Source organism: Felis catus, chromosome D2 (assembly GCF_018350175.1).
Source record: "Felis catus isolate Fca126 chromosome D2, F.catus_Fca126_mat1.0, whole genome shotgun sequence".
NCBI lineage: Eukaryota > Metazoa > Chordata > Mammalia > Carnivora > Felidae > Felis > Felis catus.
In genome coordinates this window covers 67,471,896-67,497,823 of record NC_058378.1, presented here as the reverse complement: position 1 = coordinate 67,497,823, position 25,928 = coordinate 67,471,896, and the positions used below count along the sequence as shown (strand labels likewise).

The 25,928-nt window shown below is 47.7% G+C and overlaps 1 protein-coding gene across 4 annotated transcripts in view; it reads right to left on the bottom strand.

Annotated features, from left to right (window-relative positions):
* MXI1 (MAX interactor 1, dimerization protein) overlaps window positions 1–23,494 on the bottom strand; it is an 81,837-nt gene extending 58,343 nt beyond the window's left edge. The window contains exons 1-2 of one of the 4 annotated variants that reach the window (XM_003994402.6): window positions 23,038–23,494; window positions 4,871–5,003 (exon numbers count right to left, since the gene is read on the bottom strand). In XM_003994402.6, coding sequence (XP_003994451.1) covers window positions 4,871–5,003; window positions 23,038–23,299 — 395 coding nt within the window. In that variant the 5' untranslated portion in view covers window positions 23,300–23,494. Of the gene's footprint in view, window positions 1–4,870; window positions 5,004–6,420; window positions 6,704–16,097; window positions 16,216–20,832; window positions 20,973–23,037 lie in introns of those variants that run through there. The other 3 variants (XM_045040662.1, XM_019813803.3, XM_023240909.2) reach the window with 3 other exon arrangements.
* Window positions 23,495–25,928: the final 2,434 nt, after the last annotated feature.

Genomic DNA, 25,928 nt, shown 5'->3' with positions numbered 1-25,928 from the left:
TGAAACTTTGGGAATTTTCTACTCGACAGAGACTCAGAAACTATTTCTTGATACAGAAAATTTGAAAAGCACAGAATAGTAAAAAGAAATTTCACAATAACTATATGGTTTCATTCAACTATTTAGTGAACAAATAGATACATGTTTAAAAATAAAAACAGAAGATATAACAAATTTCAAATTACTTCTACTGGAAAAAATCCTCTACAACTATCCTAAAAAAAGAATTCACTACTATTCCCCCCAAAAACTAATAATGCACAAAGGCAGCTCAAAAGGCTACAAACCTGAAAACATAACACTACAATCATTCCCTCTAAGACTAACACATTTAATTATTCTGTAGTTTTAAGAAAAGTTAAACTAACGCCTTACAAGCAAAAGGAAAGTTGTTTTGTTTTTCGATGTCCTCAATCCTAAGCAGGTAGAACTGAAATATAGCTGTTATTGTGAGATTCCTTAATACCCAAAAAATACCAAATAGAATAAATTTTTCTCAACTTAAAATTCAAGCATAAATTGGTACTTACTACCACTTCCTACATCATCTTAAAACAATGCAATTGCTATGCGTCATAAGCTCATACCAACATTTACTGCCAATATTTGATAGACTTATGGTTCTTACATATACAAGTTTTAATATTTTTCGTGACAAGATGACAATGAATGTTCTTCAAAATTAAGCGCAACATTCTACAGTCTACTATAATATACTTACAGACTATATTATAGTATACTATAATATACACTTAGTATATTATAGTAGTTTGAGTTTTTTACTCTTCAAATACTACATATTATTTTCCCTTCCAGATGTATTATTGTTAACGTTCTTTAGGATACAAAGTAATCAGGGGTGCCTGGGTGGCTCAGTCAGTTAAGCATCTGACTCTTGGTTTCAGAACAGGTCATGATTTTGTGGCTTTGGGAGTTCAAGCCCTGCATTGGGCTCTGTGCTGGCAGCATGGAGCCTGCTTGGGATTCGGTTTCTCCCTCCCTCCCTCCCTCCCTCCCTCTCTCTCTCTTTCTCCCCCCTCCCCTACTTGTGCTGTCTCTCTCTCTCAAAATAAATAAATAAATAACTTAAAAAAAAAAAAGTATTCAGAGTTTGCCAAAGCAGGAATTGCATAATTTTTCCTTCCAGAGTTGAATATGATACTCAGCACAAAAGAGAAACTCAATTCCTAAAGAAGGCAGGCTACCTGGAGTTTGAAAACCTTCCATTCTTTAAGAAACACCTACGATGTACAAAGCACTGTAATAGTTACTGGGGATAAATCCTTAAGCAGTAGAGATTCAATTTCTGCTTTCATATAGCTTCTAGTCCAATGAATGAGACATGAATTCTTCAGTCAGAGAACCGTATGTATCTACAAACTGTATATTCACAAACGTGCCATCAGGTACGTGACTACCTTATCTACTTTGGCAGATGAAGAAAAGCTTCCCAGAAGTTATGACTGAGTGGAAATGAGTGTTATTAGACAGACACAATTTGGCAAAAGGGGAAAGAACAGAATATGTGCAAAGACGGTGAAGCAGGAGGAAACATGGTGTACTGAAGGAAGTGAAAGGCAGCTAGCCAATATAATTAATCAGAATTGTGTATGGGGCAGGAGTGGTTGCACAGATACAAGTTAGGAGGTTATGATGGTTCTCCAGGTTGAGAGATGGATGGTATCTCATCAGGAGGGTCGTAATGAAGATAAAAGAAGATAAATTCATGAAGTATTTAGGAGAAAATCAGCATTACAGTGAAGCCAGGCAGACTAGTGTTAGTAGAGTTCTAAAGCTGACAGATCTTGAAATTTTTCAGTTGTGAGACCAAAGAGTTAAAACGCTGGGAATTTAAGCTTATCTGATGCTCCTCAATGAGCCAGATAGCAATTGCAGCCAGGTTTTCTAATACCAGTAACATCTCAGGAAGGGTAATTTCAGGAAATGTGCCAGAAGGCCATGACCAAGACTACAGTAAAGTCAACCAGGTATTTAAAAAATAATTACACATTATAGATCCCACTTCTGAATTGTCAGTTAGAAGGATACCAAAAGATGAAATTACTGAGATTTTCAAGGTGCATGCTTGTAATATCACATTACATCACTTATTTTCTCTCCTTTGTACTTGTGTGAAAATAAGATTTCAAGACTTATAATATTAGGAGTTAACATTCACCCATAAATTTATAAAATAACATTTTATATCAGGAAGACCATATTATACCTGACAATATTGGGGGGGGGAAATCAACCAACATTATATCTAAAAGATCCTACAATGTCAGAGAAATGAATGTCATTGTATGACATACAACATACCCAACATCCAAGATGCATAACAGTAACAACCTCGACACAATTGCTTTTTGTTCCCAAAAATAAAACAAATATACTCATAACTCTATTCCTTTCCTTGTTTAAGATGACTACAAGTGGAAATTTTTACAAGTATTCTTTCTCTATGTATATATGTATATATACATATATGTATATATGCTTTATGTAACCAATATAATAAAATTTCTTTTAAGTCCAGTAATAGGCTTAAGATTAACAGAAGTCTATAAGGTCTCCTTCAAATGGACTAACAACCCCATTTCCACATACCCTGGCACTGGAAATTGATCCTTGGCTCCTCTAGTCCATGAAGCAGAAATTTTAAATGAATGTAAGGAAAAATAATTTCTAATGTTCCACTTAACATACTAGTTCTCATCTATAGGCCCCGGCCTAAACCCTACCCATGGGTGGACCTTAATACATTCTGAACTCTATTTCTTTCTCTTTCCTTCTTATTACTTACATTTCCATGAAAAATTATCTTCCTTAACCTTGGGTGGTCCAGTATATACACAATTATTTTCCCATGGGTACTGTAAGAACAACATGGCATGCCTGTAGTTTTAAAATTTTTCTGATATGCTATGTTAAAACATATGGTAATTAGCACTGTGGTCCTACACACAATCACAGAATCCTAAAAGGAACACTACCACAAAAGAGAAACAGCACTGAGTCAAAACTCCAAGCTGAGCAAAGTGTAAGTCAACAGATGACAAAGACTTATTCATGACCTGCAACATAACTGGTAAAATCTAGAAATGAATGTCTAATTAATGCCTCTATAATCCTTGAATTGTTAGTAAAAATGTCACATCTGCAATGATGGAAGTGGTATATTGAATAACTAATATAGTAACTGATCTCTAAAAGTATCAATAAATCAGTGTCATAGAACTTCAGGGGAGGTAGGGACCTTGGTGAGTATGTAGACCATCCCTTCATTTTACAGATGAGAACAGAGATGAAGAGAAAATGTAATGATATCATTTACCTGATTTCTATAAAATAGGAAAAACTCAATAAATACTTGTAGCATAACAAAACCCAGGCCTGGTTTCCTATCTGGTACTCTCTGCACATCTCTAAATTAAAAAAAAAAAATTTTTTTTAACCTACACGTGGGTTGAAAAACCCATGAATTCTTGAATATAGATCCTAATTGCTGAGACATTAACCAGAGAAACTGTGAACAAGAAAATCTGTATTTATTGTTTTAATACTGTATATCATGTAACATATTTTCATCCCAAACCCATCATACTATAGCAAACCCTCTAGGCCCACACATAAAAATATAACTTATCAAGTTCATGGGTAATTAGTTTTACAATTTTAAAAATTAAGTTTAAAAGATACAAAATAGTCTTAATGACGAAGCCAAAAAAGAAAACACAGCTTTAACGATCAAAGGGAGAAGAGTGAATCCTAGTTTTGCCTCAGCAGTGTCAAAAATACAGAGTGGGAAGATCCAACCTTTTAAGCTTAATTATTATCTATAGGAGCCTCAGGTTTCCTGCATCAATTAGTAAGAGCCCCTACTCCTGCTCTCTTCCCAACCTGCTTCTTCAAGCGACTACCCAACTACTTGTCCGGAGTTCTCCAAACTCTTCAAGCAAACTTAGTTACTGAGAGATTGCTCTGTACCTCTCCAAAAAAAAATGCTTGTATTCTCTTTGGGAATCAGGAAAAAAAGGTCTCATTTAATTCCTCTTACTGATGGAAAAGACAACATCTGTTGATTTTCAGATGGCCTTTTGAAAACTTCCTATGAGATGAATCCTTAGAATTTGCTGGCCCTCTGGGACAAAACACTGAAGAGACAGCCAGACACTACCAAAAGTTTTCAAAAAATGGAAGTCAACTGTGTCTGAATACACCCAGACAAGCATTTTCTAGGGACCTCTTTGGACTGAAAAATAAGCATATTCTTTGTGTCATTTGTTGTTTTTAATTTAAAATCTCCCTTACCAATTCAATCTTACCCAATAAGAGACAACACTTTCATAGCATGGTCTTCCCTTTCATCCATAAACAACAAAGAGACCATGCCCACTAACTTCCTACTCTAAATATTTTTATTCCTTTAACAAAACCCTTGATTCTGCTTTATATCCTGCCTGAGCTATTTCTGGGTTTTAGAAATTCTTGGATCATCCAAGTTTAAGGCTGGCCCAAGATTACTTTTAGCACTCACGGACACATGCTGCGAAGTCCCTCAACTTACTGTCCCTCTCCCTCCGTCCGTCACAGACCTCCTGGCTTAATCCCAGCAAGAACTCTTTAGTGGTCTTTCGGATTCCACTTCTTCCCTTCCACACAAAGTCAGGTTAGGATATCCAGAGTTTATTATTTTAAAAGGGCCAAATCTCCAAGGACCCTCGCAAAGGAACTCATTTGGCTATTATTCAGGGCTGCTCTAGACTTGGTATGAGAGAACTGAGGTCACCAGGGCCTGCATTTCTGCCCCAGCGTGTGCTCCCTCCCACCAGCAACCCTTTCCAAACCTCCTCCCACAGCTTGCTACCTGTTGGCAGTGCTGGTGTTGCTGCTCCCGTTGCTGTGTTTCTGTGCCCGGGTCAATCTCCTTGGGGGCTTTGAATGCTGCAGCCGCGGGCTCGGCATGGAGGGGAACGTGGAGGCATAGCCATGTTCACACTCTAAAGAGACAGCAAGAAAAAAAGATGTAACAGGAACATACCCCAAATCCATGGACCCACAGATCGGAAGTCCCTGCAGTCACACACTGCTGAAAGCAGCTGCAGGAAAAGAGGTAAAAATTTTTCCACTTTTTGGACGATAAAATTCTCAGTCCTTGCCAGGACCCCAAACCTGTGGCATTATCTACAGACCCAGCCCGTCACCCGAAAAGGTGTACAGATACCACCTCCTCAACCAAGTAAATTCTCCATCCTCTCCAAAATCCTCTTCGCCAGGAATTCTTGACTCAAACACGCTGCTTTGGGAGACTAGTTACCATTCACTTCAGTTATCTCGCTGGCCTCAAAATCCCCCTTTAACTCTCCCCATTCTAGGTGTCTCCTCCCCAAGCGCCACATTTTCACGTACTTCAAACGATTCGATCGCCTTGTCTCAGAGGACGTTTTCTCTCCTGCCACCAGTTTCAGAGGTCCTGCTCTTCGCTCCCCCGGGTCCTGACACCTGTCCCTGATGGGGTCCCATCTCCTCAAACCCCAGCTTCTCAGGGGCCCCTCCCCCACGGGTGGCCAGCCTCCTCCCCACTCGCTCTCCAGTTGGCCTCCCTTGCGACGCCCCGGGCCGGGGCTCCCCTACCCCTGCCCGCGCTGCTGCCGCCCCCTCCCTGCGGTGCGTCCTGCCCTCTCTCCTCCCCAAGTCCTCGGGTTCACGCCCACTCTCAGCACACACCCTCCCGCTGCTCCCGCCCCCCCCGCCCCCAGACCCCCCTCACCCGCCTCGCCTCACCCTCCCCGCGCACACGTGCCACCCTCACACACACGCACGCGCGGCCGCTCCCGCACCGCCCCCTCACGGGCTCCAGGTGCCTACCATCACCGCACCCGCCCCTCGCACCCCTGCTCACATTGCACCCCTGCCTCGCCTCCCCTCACACGCAACCCCGTCTCCCCTCACATGCACTCCTGCCTCCTCTCACAGGCACTCCCCTCCTCACGCGCACCCCTGCTTCCCCTCACACGCACCTCTCCCTCCCCTCACGCGCCCTCCCCTCCTCACACACACCCCTGCCTCCCCTCGCACGCACCCCTCACGCACGCACCCCTCCTCACTCTAACCCGTCTCCCCTCACGCACGCATCCCTGCCTCCCCTCACACGCACCCCTCACGCACCCACCCCCGCCTCCCCTCACACGCGCACCCCTCCTCACACACCCGTCCTTACACACGCACCCCTTCCTCCCCTCACACATCCCTGCTCACACACGCACCTCTCCCCTCACACTCACTCCACTCCTCACGCACGGACTCCGGTCCTCACACACGCACCCTCCCTCCCCTCACACGCCGCACCGCACTCGGAGGAGAGCGCGGGCTCAGGTGGTAGCGGAGGCGGCGGCGGCGGCGGCGCCCAGCCGTTACCTCGGTCCCGGCGCTCCAAAAACTCGGCCGCCTCAAGCAGGCGCTGCACGTTGATCATCCGCACCCGCTCCATGGGCACCGCTGGTGGCGACCGGGGCCTCTCCGCGTTCCCTTCCCCGGCCGACAGGAGGCGCCGCGGGCGGCTACAGGCCGGTGCCGCCCCGGGACATGTGCGGCGGGCGGGCGGGCCAGCCCGGCCGCGGCTCGGCGCGCTCTCCGCCGCCCTTGCCGCCCCCGCCGCGCCCGCCTCGCCCGCCTCGCCCGCCGCCGCCGGCAGCCCGCGCGCGGTTTGTTTACCTCTCCGCGCGAGCACGGGGGAGGGGCGGGCGCAGCATCGAGGCCCGCCCCGTCCCGCCCCTTCCTCTGCCTCCTGGGAAATGTAGTCCCACCCCTCATACTGCACGCCGGGAGTGGTAGTTTGCCGACCACTTCAGTGCGCCTGCGCCCTGCCGAATTCCGCAATGGCCGCTGGGAGATGTAGTCCCGCTTAGTCTCTGTCTTCAGGGTGTAAGGACTAAGAAGTTATCGGGGCTTTACTTCTGGGAAGTAAGAATTTGAGCGAGGTCCCAGGAAGCTTCTTTCTTAGCGACTCCCAGCGGGTGCCCAGAAGCTAAAGCATTCTTTATCTGAAGTGCCATGTTCCAGCCCTCTGTCTAGTACTACTTTTTCCAGTAACTTCCATGCCTCAGTTTACCCATCGCAAAATGTGCTGTTTGGCCAGCACATACAGAAGCATTTGAAAAACCAAGATCACTGTTAAGAAACAAGGGATCTGATCCCATCAGAGCCAGAGAGGGCTTCCATAAGGCCCTTCTTCCCCCCTTAGTTTCCACACAGTAGTTTTGTTTTTCATGGGTTTTTTAAATCTTATTTTTAAAAACTTCTTTCTCCTCAAGCCCCTCACTAGTGACTTTAGAGGCTCGAAAGCCTCTCTGGTGCTGCAAGTGAAGGATATAATTCAGTGGGTAAGTGATTTGGTGCTGAAGTCACACAGGGCTCAGTTCAGATCCTGACTCTGCTACTTACACTAGCTGCCTGGACCCTTAAGGCCTCATTTACTCATGTATAAAATGGATACGGTTACTCCATTTATCCAAACATTGAGGGCCTGTCATGTGCCAGGCACTGTACTAGACATAATGTGTAAGGAGAGAAACAGACATGGATCCCACTCTCAAGGAGTCTATAACCAGTAGGGCTTATTGTGAAGATTCAGTGAAAAAATTACAGCACTTAGTACATAATACTCAATTAATGGAAGCTGTGATGACTGTTTCCACTCTTGTTCTCCTCCATAGAGAGGGAACTGAAAGCAGTGGCTAAGGAGAGCAGGTACCATAATAAAGGACTGCCAATGGCTACCCTCACTGTCATTCTCTTTCCAAGTCCTCAGTCTAACAAGCCCTCGAAGTCTAGACCAGAGTTTCTCAACCTCTGCATTATTCACATTTTGGACAAATAATTCAGGAGGGTTGGGGCGGGGGTGGACTTGTGCTTTGTAGGATGTTCAGCAGCATTCCTGGCCTCTACCCACTAGATGCCAGTAGCACACTACCAACCAAAAAGGTCTCCAGACATTGCCAAATGTCTGCCGGGGCCCAAAATCACTTCCAGTTGAGAACCATTGGTCTAGGGAGAGGAAGGGCAAGAGGGTCAAAACTGTTGAATGCTCTAGGAGCAAGCTGGGAATTGTGTAAACATCCATAACTTTTTCCCACCCTGATTATTTTAACCTGCTTGTGGACATCCAAAATAACAGGAAGCTCTTGGTGAGGGGAGAATTTCCCCTTCCCTGTGGTCATTCCAGTGGCTACTGCAGAAAATATCTCAGAATGAAAATCTTACTCTCAAAAATGTTATGAGATTCATGCTGCATTTTAATGCCCTCTCTCTTCCACTCTTTTTTTTTTCAAAGTGAACAAGATTCCCAATGAGGTCAAAAGCTGCAAAATTATGTCGGCCCTTTTAAATATTACATTTGGCACCACATTTAAGAACCAAATAGGTGTTCCATCAAATGCAGGGAGACCCAAAAGTGAAGGTGTTCACAAGTCACAGGAGAGTTAATTTTGCAAAGACTTTGAAACAGGGACTTTGCTTCTTCTGCTGTTGGTTAGGTCACTTCAGATACGGGCTTTCCCACTGGGTATCAATAACTCTCAACAAGGGATACATTGGGTAAGGGGAAGAATGGAATTATTTAAAAGAAAATAGCTATTCAACAAGAAGACCTGTTGGTTGAGGGCAAAAATTATTGGTTGAAAGTAGTTTCTACCACTTGTAGACTCTTAATCTTTAGATCCCAAATTGCTAAGGGCTACTCCAGGATTTAAAAGAGGTAAATTTATGACCAATAAAAGTCTCCCCAATGGGAGGTAAACCATGTGACATGCAGTCAAGAAAAAAAAAGTACCAACTGAAAATGCACTTGGGATTAAATCCATAGATCATAAGCCCTAGCAGGTTATTAAGGGAAAGCAAGATACTTGGTGCACGTGCCTGACCTTTCACAGTTGACCTCCAGATGAACTAACCAGCCCTTCTTTTAGAGCCATGGCCAAGAGGGAGATGAGGAAATGGAAAGTAGGGCAAGAGTCACCAAAAAGGCCACCTGCATATGTTAAAGAATAGTAGAGGTGATGGTGATGGTGAGCAGTGGGGCAGTGTTAAGGATGGATTTATGTGCAGGAATATTCAGTCTTTTCTAATAGCAATTGAAGGTGCCATTTCCTTCTCCCTGCTCGGGCTCCCTGAGGTCTTGCTTTGACATTGGCCACAAGGGCCTCCCACAGCACAAAGCTTGGGGCTCTAGCCTCAGGAGAGTAATGTTCCCCACAAACCATCCCTCAGCACCAGTCCCAGCCTGGAGGAACCCAAAGGCAGCCATGGCCTTTCTTTTGCTCAGATGAATCCAGTTTGCACTACAAATGCAAATGTGGAAACTGAGGAAAAGCAAGGTTTCCAGAAGGCTTTTGCCTTCTGACAAAAGAACCTGGAATCTTACCCACAGTCTCTGGTTCTGTCCTGTCCCTAAAATATCTCTCTAAGGGAAGCCTCATTTGAAGATGGAAAAAGTCCCCCTGAATCCCCCAGACCTGTAACAAACACAGCCCAGATGGGGAAAATCTGCCCTTCAGAGTAAACAGGCAAAGCTCTCCATTCTTTGGGGTCCTTTCCGTCACAGTTTACTCAATGCAAATTTCCAAATGACTTATTGCAGATTCATGAACAATGGGGAAGGCTGGTCTGTATTATATCTTTGCTGCAGACAGGAGAGATAGAAAGAAGGGAAGGGACCATGAGGTTAAGCTACAAGTCCAAAGTCACTGTGTTGGTGACGCCTGGCACTTAGTAAGAGTACTTCCCTGAAAGTGCAACATGCTTACTGTGAAGGGCACTGTTTTCTGCAATTATCTTTAAGGATGGGGGGTTTTCAAATAATGAAGGTTGAAGATGGAGGAAGGGTGAGTCCTGAGCTCTTAAATGAAAACCGTAATAGCTATACATCTTTCCATCCTCCACCCCGAAATGGCAACCGCAGCCTCCTTCCTACCTCTCCCCTCAGGGCCCAAAAACGTGAAGAGCAGCAGAAAACCTTTCCTTCTGCCCAGTGAGTCAGCCTTGCCTAACTTCATGCGTAAGCTCTCCTCAAGTCAGCGGCAGCTCAGAACTGCGGGTCTGTGTGCAGCCGAGATAAATTTGGGTCTAGAAGGGATGACGTAATGCTAAACCCGAGAGGTAGCTGCCGCCTCCCAGGGCTCCAGTCGCCAGGGCTGCCGGCTGACATCCCAACCACACGGAAAAGCACCAAGCCACCCAGGTGCCTGAACTGGGGAGACAGGGAAAGAAAGGACATGGGGGTGGGAGGAAACGGTAGGGGGAGGCAGTGCTCATCTGAGATCGCTGAATCTGGAAGTTTGTTGTTTTTTAACTTCAGTTTTCTGGTGAGATCAGGCCACTGGCAGAGGCTCAAACAGCTGCACTTGACTTCCATCCTGGCCTATCTCTTCCCCCTTAGAAAAGGGCTTTTTACAATTTTATTAAATGGCCCTTATTACAGCAGCCTATTTCGGTGATTATAATGGATGCGTTAATTTCTTGAATGTGCTTTTTCTTCTTTTTTGCATTAACTTGGATCCAAGAAGAAATCTGCATTGCAGGACTCAGTTAATATGCACATCTAAGCCACTTGCTGACCCTGGAGCATCCCACTTGGGGTGTAACTGATCAAGTATTCTGGATTTTGGAATAGGATCTTGCCAGGGACATGCCACATTAATGTCCCCCCCAAATATCATTTCATGGTTTATTTCATAGAAGTTTATATCAGTAAGCTTATTCCTCAATCCAGTCTCCATTTTCCATTTTTCAGATGAGAAAACTGAGGGGTCAGAGAGGTAGGGTAACTTACCCAAGGCCACAGAGCTATCTATCAAATCCAATGGAGCAAGGATTAGGATTCAGACCTACAGGCTCTCATCCTGTGCTCTCAACTCATCTTTATATTCTTTTTTTTTTTTTTTTGGTTGATTCGTGTTCTTAACAATAAATAAATATGTAAGTATTGTGATCTTTTAAATTTGTGAAGCCCCAAACCTTTAAATATCAAGTTACATTCCAAAGGGATCCACAGCCTGCTTTTGTTTTCTGTTTAAGGTTCATTGTTCTCTAAGGAGAGGGGTGGCCTCAGAATCAACTCCTTTGCTGGTGATGACCACAGAGCCCTGGGCCTAACCTCATTACACCGCTATAATTAAAAGACCACCACAGGTAAATAATCTTTATTGTATGGAAGTAGTTTTCTTCATCAGGAATGCCTCCCAAATACTTTTTTCAAATGACATTTCATTTGTGGTTGTAATCATCTATACTGGTAGATGTTGTGAGTTTCAGCCATCCCTGGCATATAGCCTGGTCAGCCACAGTATGTTATTCTTTTGAAACAGCACTCATTCCATGAGTTAATATTTTCTTTAGAATGTTTGTATCTGTATTCAAAAGCAAGAATATACTATTTTTTTGTTGCATGCATCAGGTCTTGGATGCAATGAGCAGTTCTTTCAAACATAGATGCAACTTGATTTTAAAGCCTTAAAAGAAAAAGATCGCCGGAGGCCTTCCTTGCTGCTAAGAGGATGCCCCACATTCTTGCCACAGTCCTGGGTAACCCTCCCTCCTCTGCCAGGAGTCTGGCTAGAGCTGCCCTGCCCCCACCCATTGGCATCACCACTCCCTTCCAGGCAGCAGAAACTTGTAGAGGTCACTCTTAGGCTCAGCTAGGCCCTGGACACTATTAATTAAATCACACACCTAGCCTGCTTTCTTGGGGCTGAGTTCTCAGCCTCAGGTGCACCATTTAGAATAAAAACACCAGGCCCTTGCCTGCCCAAGGACATCAGTGATCTCACCCTCTCTCCCAGCCCCAGCATTCTGATTCTGGGATTCTGGGATTCCCCAGAGACCCTAGAACACTATGCCTCCATTTGCATACCAGCTTGCATGAAATGAGAACCAACTGTGTACATGACTGTGCTGCTCATACAGTCAGTTCATGTAATTCTCAGCACACCTCTGAGAGTCCCTGTTTCACAGATGAGGCCCAGAAAGCTTAAGGGATTTGCTCAATGTCACCTAGGTAGTGACTGGATTCAAACTTAGATTTTCTAATTCTGGGACCCCACAGCATTCATCAAGGGATGTTCAATCAGACAAAACAGACAAAATTGGTTAGGGCAATGGTCTCAGCCAGGGGTAATACCAACCCCCAGGAGGCTTTGGAAATAAGTAGGAGTGGCTTTCTTGAGTGTCACAATGACTAGAGGGTCCTGTTGGCATTTACTGAGTGGGAACCACGGATGTTACAACCTGCATTATTCTACACTAATCTTCACAAGAAGAACTACCTCACCAGTAGCTCCCTTGTTGAGAAGCACTAGGTCAGAATATTAAAGACAGAGAACTCATCATTCATTCAACAGATATTCCTTAAGCATCTATTATGTGTTGGGCACTAAGCTAGATGCTGAAGATAGAATAATTAACGAAACTACTTAATGGTCCCTGTGCTCCAGGTGCTTGTATTCTAGCCGGAGAGACTGATGATAAACAAGTAAAATCATTGCAAATTGTGATAAATAGGATAAAGGATAAGTGATAAATCGGGGGTTGCTTTAGGTGGGTAGAAGCATCAGGGCAATCACAAGAGCTGTCTAGGCTGGCTTCTCAAACTTAAATGAGCAAAACAATCACCTGGAAATTGTGGCAAAATACAGATTCAGATCCAGCAGGTCTGGGGTGGAGCCTGGGAGTCCCATTTCTGACAAAGTCGCAACAGATGCCAAGGCTGTCCATCCTTGGACCACACTCACTCTACATAGTCAGGGCAAAATAAACTATTGAAAGGCTTAAACAAGTGACATGAACCCAGTTATAGTTAAGATCACTCTTGCTTCCTCAATCTTCACTGAGGAGAAGAGGTTGGACCTATGCCGACTGACCAGAACCAGCCTGCCCACACTGTCACGGTGGCAGTCAGGGTCTATAGCTCATCTCCGCAGCTCACACGTGCCTCTCGCCCCTCTGGCTTCTGTGGCAGAAGCCCTTGGCTCCAAGCATGGCCAGACCAGTTCCCCTACAAGCTCAAACGCCTTCAGGAAACCTAGCATAGCCTCATAGTGTATGGATTCACACCCTTGCCACCCTAGTGTGCAGAACCACAGGAGCTCTACTGGTTGGGTGAGTTCCCCAGGGGGTGCTGGGCAAGGTGGTGCTGCACATGCAAGTAGCAACACCCTAGACCATTGCCCTTCAGGAAAAGGGCCCTAGTCAGACTTTACTGTCAATACCCAAAGAGCCCAGGAAAGTTTTGGCTGCCCTCTCTCTGTCCCAGGATGAGTGGGAAGTAAAGGAAGTCACTCCAGGGAGGCATCCCCAAGGGGACCCTCAGCTCGGAATTCAAACAGTCCAGATTCCATCTCTTGCCTCTTGCCCCCTGAGGCCTAAGTTCTCCTAGGAAGAAAGAAAAACCTAGGTTTGAGTCTCAGCTCCGCTCTATGTTAACATGTGACTTTAGGAAAGTTAGCTAGCCCTGCTAAGGCTAAGGCTTTCCTCACTTATAATGAGGATAATCCTAGCACCCTCCTATTCAATGGTTGTGAGGATTTAACACAAAGCACTTAGCATTGTGCTTGTACATAGTAACTGCTCAGTAAAGGGAGTCATGATCACTATTCCTCTGGAAAATAGAGAAAACATTGCACCTGTCAGCAGTCCCCTTGGGGACAGGTTATCAGACTCCTAGGAGACAGACAAGAATTCTTTATTGGTCTTTATTTGTCTATCATTTGCACTGGAATCTGAGCTGGAACTCTCCAGTTCCACACCTCCTGCACTTTGAAAGGACCAAGCACAGTGCTTGGCTCCTGGCAGGTCTTAGAAATTATCTGTTGAATTGAGCTACATTTTACAGCTGGTGAAAAGAATGAAAGAGGGTCATATGCAAGGCACTCAGGGCCTTAAAAGAGTCAAGAAATATGGTATGGGAGGTCAGGTGTGGTGGAGGTAAGAGGGAGATAACACAGGGATGCCATAAGGCAGTCTGGGCCACCGTAGAAAGAAAAACAAAGGCCATCCCAGCTCACACTTCGCCACCCATGGCCACGAACAAAGCAGCCCTGGGCATGCCCTCCATTTTAATACAACAGTATTAAAACTGTCCCAAATCATCTTTATCCAAGTATTCTTGCTAATGGCCCTAAACACACAAGAGTAAAATAACTCAAATAGGAGGTAATCCAAATCCCTTTTTATTGGCTTTAGTTTGAATTTCCTAATCTCCCTCAGGACACTATGTTTATCTTTCTAATTTTGCTGTGTTTAAATTTCCTCAGCAGATGCTGGAGTTGGGTACTAGAGATATGTGGCCAAGGGCATGTTATATAGGAGGGTGCGCTTGGTAGGAACACTGGTATGGACAGTCCTCCAAGTACAGAATGCCCCGTTCTGGAAAGAACTGAGAGTGGAATGTGTTTATTTACAAGGCTGCTCACGGGGTACTTAGTTCCTAAGCTCAGGTAGTAAAACAACAACAACAACAACAACAACAACAACAATAACGTCAGATCTGGAAAAATTACAAGGACAAACACAAAAGACTTTAAACATGGAGGTGGGGGTAGGGGGTGCAGGGAGAGGAGGACAAATTTTGTTCTGTCTGTAATGATGTCTAGAACTGAAGACACAAAATCCAAGTCAGGTGTAATTCTACATTGTTGGGGTTTAAGGCAAACGAATTTCTAAAAACTGGCACTGGAAGAGAGTATACACTCCATGAGGGCAGGGACTGTTATCTCCAGGACCTAGCACAGTGCCTGACATAAAACAGTATGTGCTTCTTAAACATCAGTCTGAGGGAAGGAAGGAAGGAAGGAAGACATTCAGGGAACAAATTTAGGGAGAACCCCTGGCAAGAAACATAATTCCAAATAAAAGTATTTGCCACAACGGCCTTTTAAAGAGAGTTTCTCTAATTTAAATTTGTTTTAAAAAAAGAGATCTTATTTACATATATTTCCTGGAGATTTATTGCTCAAAACAAGGGTCACCTGAACTTTCAAAATGTTTCACAAGCAAGGGGCCTAGCGCAACTCTGCAAAGATGAGGAAGCAGAGAAGGAGGCTCAAGTTCTGGAGGGGATGGTGGCAAATTCCCATTATTTTTGGCCAGAGAGATCAAGTCAGCTGTTGACAGCTTTAACACCTCCAGCCAGGCCACTCAGGGACAATGATATCAGAGACAATTACTTCCCTTTAGTAGCAGAAGAGCCAGAGAGCAGGTGTCTGTCCCTGTGGAATTGAAGCCACTCTTCAGTGTGAGTCCAGAGCTCCACCCACCACCCCCAGAGGAGGCCCCTCTGGGAAGACTTGTATTTCTCCTCCTCAGATAAGGCTTGGGTAGCCATCCTGTCACTGTCACTGCCTTTGGACTCCTCCTACTTCCCCCAGCCCCAGTGTAAAAGAATTTTTTTTTTTTTTCTAAATGGCAAATTCAAATTAGCTTCATTTTGAAAGACTATTGTGAATGTTGCAATGGCCTTTGCAATAACCAACCGGCCACACCCTAGGATCAGTAAACCAGGTTTGAGAATTGCTGACTTTATAAGCACCTGACCTGTAAAACAAAAGCCCAGTTTGGGCCTCTGCTTATAACCCATTCTCACACCAGGCAAGAGGCCCAGAAGAATCTGGTTCTGCTTCTGCTGTGTCATCTTGGGCAAGCCACTGTCCCTCTCTGGGCTTCAGCTTCCCCATCTGTAATAGGATGATGGATGCTCTGTGACCTCTGGGGCTCCTTCTGGCCCTGACACTCTGTCTCACCACCTGTCTCCTTTAAAAACAAAACCCAAAATGGAGTGGAAGGAAGAATGGGAAAGGCAAGAGAATGGTTCAGAAGGCCAGTCTGCAATACGGCCTCCCGCTCCCCATTTCTGCCTGCTGAGAATTGCTTTCTTCATTCTGCAAGAAGATTCCCATTTCTTGTTGGGTTGTTGCTTTTTCACTCCTCTCTCTCTCTCTCTCTCTCTCTCTCTCTCTCTCTCTCTCTCTCCTGTCTCTCTCTCTCTCTCTCTCTCTCTCTCTCTCTCTCTCTCTTTTAATCAAAGCCACAAAACCACAACTTACCTCCCCAAAACGGGTCATTTGGAAGCCAGAGCTGTCGGGGGTTAGGTGTGTCAGGCCTGGCATGCTGGTGGTATCTAAGTGAAGACCAGGCCAGGGCAGCCATGTGCTTCTCCTCCAGAAACCCGGTTTAAATCAATATTTATCCAACTGTATTTATAGAAAGTGGTGGTGGTAGGGAGGAGGGGGTGGGGTAGGGAGGCAGGGGGGATCTAAAACAGAACAAGCCACAATGACTGATGCAAATCTTTGTGGCCAATTCGTTTCTGCAGGGCCAGGCTTTTTTTAAAGGCAAAAGACCCAGCTTTTGATGAACCTGCTGTTGGCCCCAGTACCATAGCAACAGCCCAAGTCCTCTGATATGCCCAGAGGACGGACTTGGGAAAGGCAGCAGGAGGGGGTGGTGTTTCCTAGGAGCCTAAACTTGAGTTAGGGCCAGGAGAGTTGAACAAGTCTGAAAAACAAAAACAAAACAAAACAAAAAACCCTCTCTGGTTGGCTATTCTGTCCTCGGCCTTACTTCTAAGCCTTTTCTAAGCAGGGTGTGTACAGGAAGACCTTGAACAATCAACAGAGTGTTTCAAATACCAGCTCTGCTTTAGGTTGCTGGGTGACCTTGGGCAAGTCATTTTACCTCTCTGGACTTCATTCCTTGACTGGAAAACGTGTACATGCATATATGGTTAAGACTGCAGGCTCATTCAGGAATCAGAGGCCTAGGTTCCAAAAATTAGCTTTGCCACTTACTAAACCATATGACCTTTGGGCAAGTTACTCAACATCCCTGCACCTTGGTTACCCCCTCTATAAAATGGGGCAATAAAATTGCACACATCATGGCGTTGTTGTGAAGACTGGAGGAGATAATGCATGTTTAGCCCCATACTTGGTATAGAGTCAGTGCTCAAAAAATGGTAACCAGTATTCACAGTATGTAATGCAATTAGTTGCTGCTGCAACATGCTAGAATCTTCTTCATTTCCCTCAGTTTTGCCTCCAAACTTTTGCCCAGCCATCCTCAGATGAAAATTCCCATTTCTGGGTATGTCAATGGTACAGCATTTTCATCAGCAAGGGAAGGTCAGTGAACATGCTGTCTTGCCTTGGAGCTGACGGAAGGAACTTCCTTTCCCCCCACAAACCAGGAATGGTTCAATTCAACTTCTCCGAAATTCGAAGGTTCTGTTCCCTTTCCCTGGGCATCCTCTGTAGGGTGCCTAGTCCCTGGGAGCTCTGGGACTCTGAAAGCCACAACTATCCTCAAAGTCGACTTCTGGCATTTACCAGTGGGCAGAGATCATATTTAAAACTGGAAGAAAAAAGCTGAATCTGAGAAACATAATTTAGGATACAGCAAAAACAAAAACTCGAGTTACGAATGTTCTTTACACAGGGCGCCTGGGTGGCTCAGTTGGTTAAGTGTCCGACTCTTCATTTCAGCTCAGGTCAGGATCTCACAGTTTGTGAGTTCGAGAGCCCATGTTGGGCTCTGCGCTGACAGCACGAAGCCTGCTCAGGATTCTCTCTCTCTCTCTCTCTCTCTCTGCCCCCCCAACAATAAATAAACATTAAAAAAGTGTTCTTTACACAACTCCCCAAAAACCAAATGTCCCATTCCACTCCCACCATAAATGAACCCACAGAATTTTCAGGAAAAAAGCAAGTGCACATCGTACATGTTCAATACATATTTGTGGAGTGAATGAATGAATTGTAAGATGCCCGCTATGCAGAAATGTGACCTGCTTGAACATTAGTTGCCTCAAACCCCTTAATTTTAGCATAACTTGCCCTAGTCTCCTGCTCTCTAAGCTAGTAACATTCATTTTCAGGGTCACAGTTGATGACAGTGGGCACTTTCAGCTCTCCAGGCCTGAACTACCATTTCTTTGCAGCCCCTGGTCTTTGTAGCCCAAGGGCACTCTATGTTGATTACATGAAACTTCCCCTCTCCTTGGAAGAGATCAGTATTTCCAATTCTTCTCCAAGTCTCCAGAAAGTCTATTCTGTGTCCCCTGGCCTTCAAACCTGATCACTGTGCCATAGCCAGTAAATGACAAATCCAACCAATCAAAGAATGTACATTAAATGTCTTCTATATGCCCAGTGGTATGCTATATGCAATGGTGACATATACTGAAATATTATTGGTGATCTTTTCCCTTAGGGTGCTAATCATCTCCCTGTGAGGATAAAGCTAATACACAGGAAGCAAGTGGAAAATTGCATAGTACTGATTATCAAGGCTCAGAGACTATTTATTGAGCACCTACTATATTCCAGGTACTTTAAATGTTTAAATGGAGTACCTCATTGAGTTGTTCAGCAATGATGTGAGGCTGGTGTTATTGTTATCCTCATTTTACAAAAAAGAAATGGAACCTCAGAGGTTAGGTAACTTGCACATACAGTCACAGAGCCAGTAAGCAGCGACGGAGGAATTTGGGCCCTACTCTGGGTAACTGTAAAGTGTTCATTCTCTCAACTACCCTGAATTAAATAGCCAGAGTGGGCTTCCTAGAGGAGGCAGGAACTTACCTAGGTCTTGAAGGGTGAGTAAGAAACAGATAACCCCAGTGGAGTAAGAGAATGAGGCCATTCTAGACAGAAGGAAGAGTCTGAGTCAAGCACAGAGGCATGACTGCGAAGCCTGCTTGCTGGTGGACCTGCTGGACGGGAGCAGAGGCGATTACATGGGGAAGGCAGGGTGGGGCCCCATGAAAGCACACAGCAGCAGCTCTTCTCCATCAGGAAGAAGAGGCTCCCCCTTGGCCTGCCCATGCCTGGTCCAGGAAAGCACCTCACTCTAAACCCAGATAATCCACTCCAGAGGGCGATCTATGGCTTCTACTTCCATGTAATCATTCTTCTCTATCTTAAGCACTGCCCCCCAAGTGACCCTCCCCAGACACTGGGAAGCCCATTTCTAACCCTCTAGACGTTACACTACAGTAGCTTTTACTTGACCACGGAACAGCTTTTCTGCACATAACACTGCTTTGTGAATCTCATTCTTCCTCCCTTTCAGTTTAACCTTTTCCAAAACAGGAAGTAAATATTTTTCTAATTATCAGTCGGTCCTAAATTGCCACCCCTTCACTGTACCCCACATGGATAGAGGTGATGCCAGAGATGATTTATATATAACTTCTGATTTTGTGATAACGGGTCACAGTCTCCATGATTAATATTTCTGGAGACCTTTAATTTGAGATCCTTAAGGATTCGCATCAGTTGGAACTTCAGGAGAATGTACCCACATATCCTTGGGAATCCTTGCCTTGCACAGAACAGTCAATACTGGGTGACTTAATTTGAACCCCTTCCTCCTGAGGAGGCTCACCATACCTACTGGGAATAATTCAACATTGTGGCCACAACTTGGTGAGCACTCCTCCTACTACGGAAACCTCAAAGAGGCAATGAAAAGCAGTTCTGGCAACAATGGAAAATAAGGCAAGCGGCTGCCAAGTAAGTACTTTGCAAACAACAGTAAAAACGAAACGTGTGAACTCGTGACCAGGGTCTACTGGAGCATTTCGGGAAGGTCTCACCGAACCCGAAATGAAGAATCAAAGCTGACACCCGTCTCAGGGGAGAAGAGCGTCCCTTTAAGAAGGGATTGTAGCAGCTGGCCACACTACAGCTCCCAGAGATTTCCTGGCTTGCCTCCTGGCTCCACCCACCAGTTTCAGGCCTCAGCAACGCGTGATGTCAGAGAAAGCTGAAGCTGCCGATAGGCTGAACAACGCAGCTAGGTCAAGTCCAGTCAGAGGAAAGAAGTTTGTCTCCATGTGGAAACCATGTGTCTCTAGCTGGGAGGGGGAGGAGGAGGAGGCGGAGAAACTGAGATCAAGTGATTACAGGGGAACTGGCTGAAATGAAGGCGGGGAGGTTGTGCACCTGAGCCGGCCAGCAGTGCCCTTTGCAGTAGTGACCTAAAAAGAGAAAAAAAAAAAAAAAACCAAAACTTGCCCAACAAACAAAACTTGAGCCCCCATCCTATCATAATGAACATCATAAACAGCTAGGATCCCTGCTTCCTTCCAAAAACCAGGGACCTGAGAAATGCTGGAGTCCTATCGGAACGCCCAGATCCTCCTCCCTCCCCCAACGACTGAATGATGTAAGCGTTTCGGAAAGCGGGGCTCTGAAGCAAAACAAGCCCCGCGCGCGCGGAGCGACCCGCAGTGCCCGAGCCCGGCGCACGCACGACCCGCCCCCCAACTCGCGTTATTGCTGTGCACACGCGGACCGCCGTGACGCGCGGGCATTGTGTGCAGCGAACAGAAAACAACGGCGAGCGCCGCCAGCGCGAAGAAGCGCCCCCAATAAATTGAGGCAGATGTAGGGCCCGCCGTTTTCCGTACTGGGAAACCCAGCCCCGGAGGGAGGTTGGAGGGGGAGTCGAAAGTGGGGAGGATAAAGCAACCCCCGTGGGCCGCTCCTGTTTGCAGGGGGCATAATAAAGGGCCTGGCGATGGTAGCCCTTAGTTTGCTGGAGGTCACCCTCGCCTGCGTGAGCCGTTGGGGAGGGGACGAGGGCCTGGAGCAGGGTCCCCGCAGCCAAGCTGGGCAAGGCGCAGCGCCCCCACGCTCTCGGGGAAATCTGGGGGCCGTTGGCATCACGTCATGCAGAGCCAAACAGCGGCAGCAAATAGAGGCAACAGAGCTAAAAATACTCCCGCGGGGAGCCGGCCGGAGGGGGGGCAGTGGGGCCGAGGGGCTGATTACGCACACGAAGTTGACTTTGACTGGGGCGCTGAGGTTCCTGAACCCCTCTTCGGGGGCTGCTGGGCTTGCAGCGCGGACGCTCGGGAGAGGGACCGGGAGGAAGCCCCCTGGCTTCCTCCGCCACAGGAGCCCCAGTCGGCTGCCGCTGGCCCGCCCCGTGAGGGGTAGCCCGGCCCGGCGCGCCCGGCCCTCTGCTTACGTGACTGGTGGCCACGCCGGAGCCCCGGCACGGGGTAAACTAGGAGGTGGCGGCGGCCAGGGCGGCGGGGGAGGGTGGGGGAGGCGGCAAGGGGGGGCGGAGGTCTCCGATTGTCTGCGGGTGGGGGGGGGGGCGGGACGCGGTGGAAGCTCCAAACGCCGCCTTCGTACACCGTGCTGGGGGTGGGGGGTCCCAGGTTTGCCACACACTGCCAAGGTGCCCTCTTTTAGTGCACCCCCACCAGAGTCGGTACCACGGGACAGACTCCAGAGAACCCCGGACAGGGGTGGGGGGTAGCTAAAGAAATCGCGCCCCTCCCCCCTCCAACAAAAGCAAACACACCAAACAAAACCACGTCTTCACCCAGCTCCCTACCAGCTCTAGCTTTTCAGAAACTACCCTCCTGACAAATGCACCTCGCCCCCCCCCCCCCGCCCGGATGAATAATCGCAAACTGCTTCGGCTACACAGCCAGCGATGCGCCTTTCTCGCAACCCAGGCACTCCGAGAAAACAGGAGAGAAGAGAAAGAAAAGAACGCACACAACCGTCCTCCCAACACAAATCCTTGTTTTTGCCTTCAGCCACTGCACAATTGCGCTGGCAACACACGGTTACTTTCACCACGGAGGCCTGGGGTGTTGGTCAGCTAAGGTGTTTTTGTGTTTGAGGACTGTTGTTGTTGTGTTTTGGGGGGAGGAGGTTGCAAGGTCTGACACGTTGCAATCGGACCATTTTTTTTTCCCCCTCACTCTCTCGTCTCATTGATCTTCCTACTTGTTCGGACAGATTAAACAGCCTGGTTTTCCCTAGTCTATCGGTTTTTCTGCCTTGGCCCTTTCCCCCTTCTCGCAGCTATTATTTGTGAGGACTGTGCTGGAGACACCGCACACGCGTGCCCCCGTTAGGACGCTGAGTCGACTGCCTGGGAGGACTGGGGGACCCAGCAGGCAGAGGCAAAAATGAAACAAACAAATACAAAAAGGAGGCCAGGCCGGGGTGGGGCTCCCAGCACCCCTCTCCCCAGCACTGCTCTCCACCTGAATCGGCCGGGGGGGGGGGGGGGGGGAGAGGAGGACGACAGTAGAAATCGACAAGGCAGGCGTTTGCCTTCCCAGCCAGGCGCGCTCACTCGTAAGTCGTCTCCCGGAAAATAAAGAAACCTCACACAACAGCCCACACCTTCTTCCCCAACTATTGTTTCCTGCGAGATCCCAAAGTTTCCTTTTAGCTGTGTCCCCCTCGCCAAGTTTCCCGGGCGCAGGACGGCGGGTCCGGGGCAAGCTGCTGGCGCTGCCCGGCCCAGCCGGCCTGTTTGGTGGAGGGAGGGGGGGGTGGCACCCCAGGGCAACAGAGGTGCTGGGGGACTGTATCCGTGGACGCGATGGCCTGAGCCCTGCTACGAGAGGGGAGGAAGAAGCACAGTAGACAGAAGGGAGAAGCAGAGCCGAGCCAGCCAGACCAAGCCCATGCCGTGGAGGGCTGTTTGGTTGTTGTTGTTATTGTTGTCGTGTGTGTCTGCGTGTGTTTTTTTCTCCAGCCGCTGAGCTCTGCCTAGGATTTCCAACTTTCGGCTTCTAATCCCCACCCCACCCAGGAACGAGCGACAGAAAAACAACACTTGTCTGCCCGAGAAGGCTCCGGGGTGGGGGGGGGGGGGGAGAAAAAGGAAGAAAGGCGACCTCGAAGAGATGAGCTCTCGGCTCAGTTGTCAGCAAACAACACTCCCCCGCTTGTCCATCCGGCGGTCCTCCCAGCCTCCCGGAGACGGACAGACGGACGCACCGACAGGCCCCCCTCGCCATCCACCCCCCGCCCCCGCTCGTCTTTGTTACATCTTTAGCAGCTTTGTGCGTGCGTGTCCTTTCTCCGGTGTCATCGGCTTTACTGCCGAGGGCTGGATGTGTGTTGGGGGAAGGGGGGCGCGGGCCGAGCAGGCGACAGGGGTCGCCCAAGTGGTTGAGGAAGAAAGAGCCGGGCGCCGAGGAGGAGCAGGGGCCCCTAAACTTACTTTTGTTTTCTTTCTCGATCTGCTCCAGGTAGCTGGCGGCCTCGAGCAGAATCTGCACGTTCTGCAGAAAAGTGTTGATGTGCTTCTCCATCGAGTTCTCGCTGGTGTTGAAAATGTCCGAGAAGGGGCACCTGAGCTTGGCCCCCGCGGGCTCCTCGGGCTGGGCCGGGGGCTGGGGCGCGGCCACCGCCGGGGGCGCGGCGGGGGCCAGCCCCGCGCCCTCACAGCGCGCTTCCTTGCGCGGCCGCCCGCGTTTGCCCATGGAGGAACCGGGGTCCGCCGAGCTCGTCCTCTTTTGGGGCTGCGCGGCCCCGCCGAGCTCCGGTCCCTGGAGAAGACCCGGCTGGCCGGAGCGGAGGAGGCGCCGAGGCGAGGAGGCGACCTGACTTCCCGAGCCTCGCTGTGTGCAGTTGTGTGTGTGAGTGTGTGTGAGTGTGTGTCTGTCTCGCAGTGGGTCTGTGTGTATGGGAGATTGAATGAACCTACAGGACAGACGGAGGCGCTCTGGCGCCTGGGTCCTAGTGCGAGCCTGTCACCATCGGACCGGTCAAAATAAAAGGTGGAGAAAAGCGAGACAGGGACGCCCTCTGCCCGTCCCTGCACCCTTCCCCGCCTCTCCCCAAATCTTACCTCAGAGCAGAGCACTGTATTTTAACACAAATGGAAAAAATACTCGATGTCTCCGAGTGCACCTGCAGGAAAACAAACTAGTGAGATATTTTTTTTCTTCACATAAAAATAATACCTGGTAAAGGGTCCAGGACAATGCCTCGCACATAGTGAGTGGATCCCCAATAAATGGCAGCTGGTATGACTTTTTTAAAAAATAAAAGCCCAATCCAAAAAACCCATCATATGTAGCCTGGAGTTTCCTCCCCCCAGTTCACACACCCCTACACACAGACAGGCATAGGCATGTGCCTTCACCGGGTGAAATGAAATCCCCAAGCCACCAAATCCCAGTTACAAATTTACTCAACTCGTTCTTTCTCCCTTCAAATGCAAAGCTATTTTCCAGGAAGGGGAGGAGATGTAAGCATCTCTCTCCACACTCCTCTTCCCGGCCTTGGTCCAGCTGTGCAAAGCTCACACTAGGGTGCCTCCACACCTGGCACCCTTTTATTTGACAGAGCCGCAGAAAAATGGCAGCCCAGGACCGACCCCCACCCCACCCCGGCTGAACTCCACCTTTTGGCTCTGAAGACTGAAGTCGAAGTCGAAGATGTTGTCTTTGCTGCTGCTGCTGCTGTCACCCACCCACTCAGGGTCTGCCGGAACCATGGATGCTTTCCAGGCCTGGGAGGTACAGTGGGAGTCAGAGGGATAGTTGAAGGCCATTGGGGAGTGTCACAGAGAAGAGTTCAAGTCCAGCTCTGAAGCACGTAGACTGTGTGAGTTTGGGCAAGTCCCCCAACCTCTCTTGGCCTGTTCCCCATCCATGAAACTCCAGTAAGATTCTTGTGCTGATTAAATCATATCTGCACTTAGCACACTACCTGGCCCCTAGTAAGATCTTTTTCTTTCAATCCAGACCCAGATGAGAACCTGGGTCCCCTACTTGTATCTAAGGGGTGGAGGGAACAAGCTACAGGAAATAAGACTGTTCTGCACTTTGTTGGAAAACATCTCTGCAACAAACCCGTCAAATATTGTCACCTTGCTAAGCCAACTGGAAATCCCCCCCCTCCAGCCCCCCCACCAGCTGCCAGGGAACCACTTAGGCAGAAGACACATGGAATACTGCCCCCTGCAGTTGAGCAACCCAGCCACCCTAAAACTCAGAGTGGCCTCACACACATTTGTCCAGAAGACTCTTACTGGAAATGGAAACTTTTTTTTAAAAAAGGAGAGAAAGTACATTTCTTTGTAAAACATTCGCTAAAGTCTTGTGTACTTTTAGAATATAATAACCTGCTGCTGAGATGACGGCACCAATCAGTGGCATTTTAATTTTTTCTAACGTTGATTCATTTTTGAGAGAGACAGAGCGTGAGCGGGGGAGGGGCATGGAGAGAGAGGGAGACACAGGATCTGAAGCAGGCTCCAGGCTCTGAGCTGTCAGCACAGACCCTGACGGGCGCTCGAACCCACAAACCGCAGATTATGACTTGAGCTGAAGTGGGACGTTTAACTGACCGAGCCACCCAGGCGCCCCGGTAATTGGCATTTTAAAGCAAATGTATTCACATTTCCAATTCACATTTGGATACAATCATACTACACATACTGTCCGTTCATTTTTCATCCTGTGACAAATTTTGCATGATTGGTCTTTGCATCCTTTAGCTAGGGGAGAGTAGAAGCTCCTAGGAGCTGTGAAATAAAAGTTCACCTTCCATGATCAGACTGACTACTGACTTTTTGTTCCTGCTGGGACCACAACCTGAGTCGCTCATGTTTAAAAGTCCCTAAGTGTCTGAGGACTTTAGGAAGGTATATTTTCAAACAGCTTTTATCTAATGCCATTTTGCAAAACCTGGCACGTGTGTAAGACAGCCCCGATCTCCCTTGCCCCAGTTGAAAGATGATAGTGAGACAATGAACCAGCTAAGCCCCAAGAAAACCTTAGTCTCTAATTCCCCAGTGGGTGCCAAATGCGTACATATGCAGTGCTGTGACCTACATGTCTGTCTACCCACACCCACCGAGGTAGGCACACCCCACACATGAGTGCCTGGGCGGGGGTAGGGTGTTTTGTAATTATTTATTTATCCCTGTTTCATCTCTCATAGGTCTGCGAGCTTCAGAAAGCCCAGTGGGAATCTTCAAGCTGGGCCACGGATCTGACCAAAGCCAAAATAAACAATGGCTTGAAGAAAATCTACAAAAAAGTGCTGATTTGCACTATTCCCACAGTCCGCCACAGCCCCCACCATCATTCCCATGGAAAA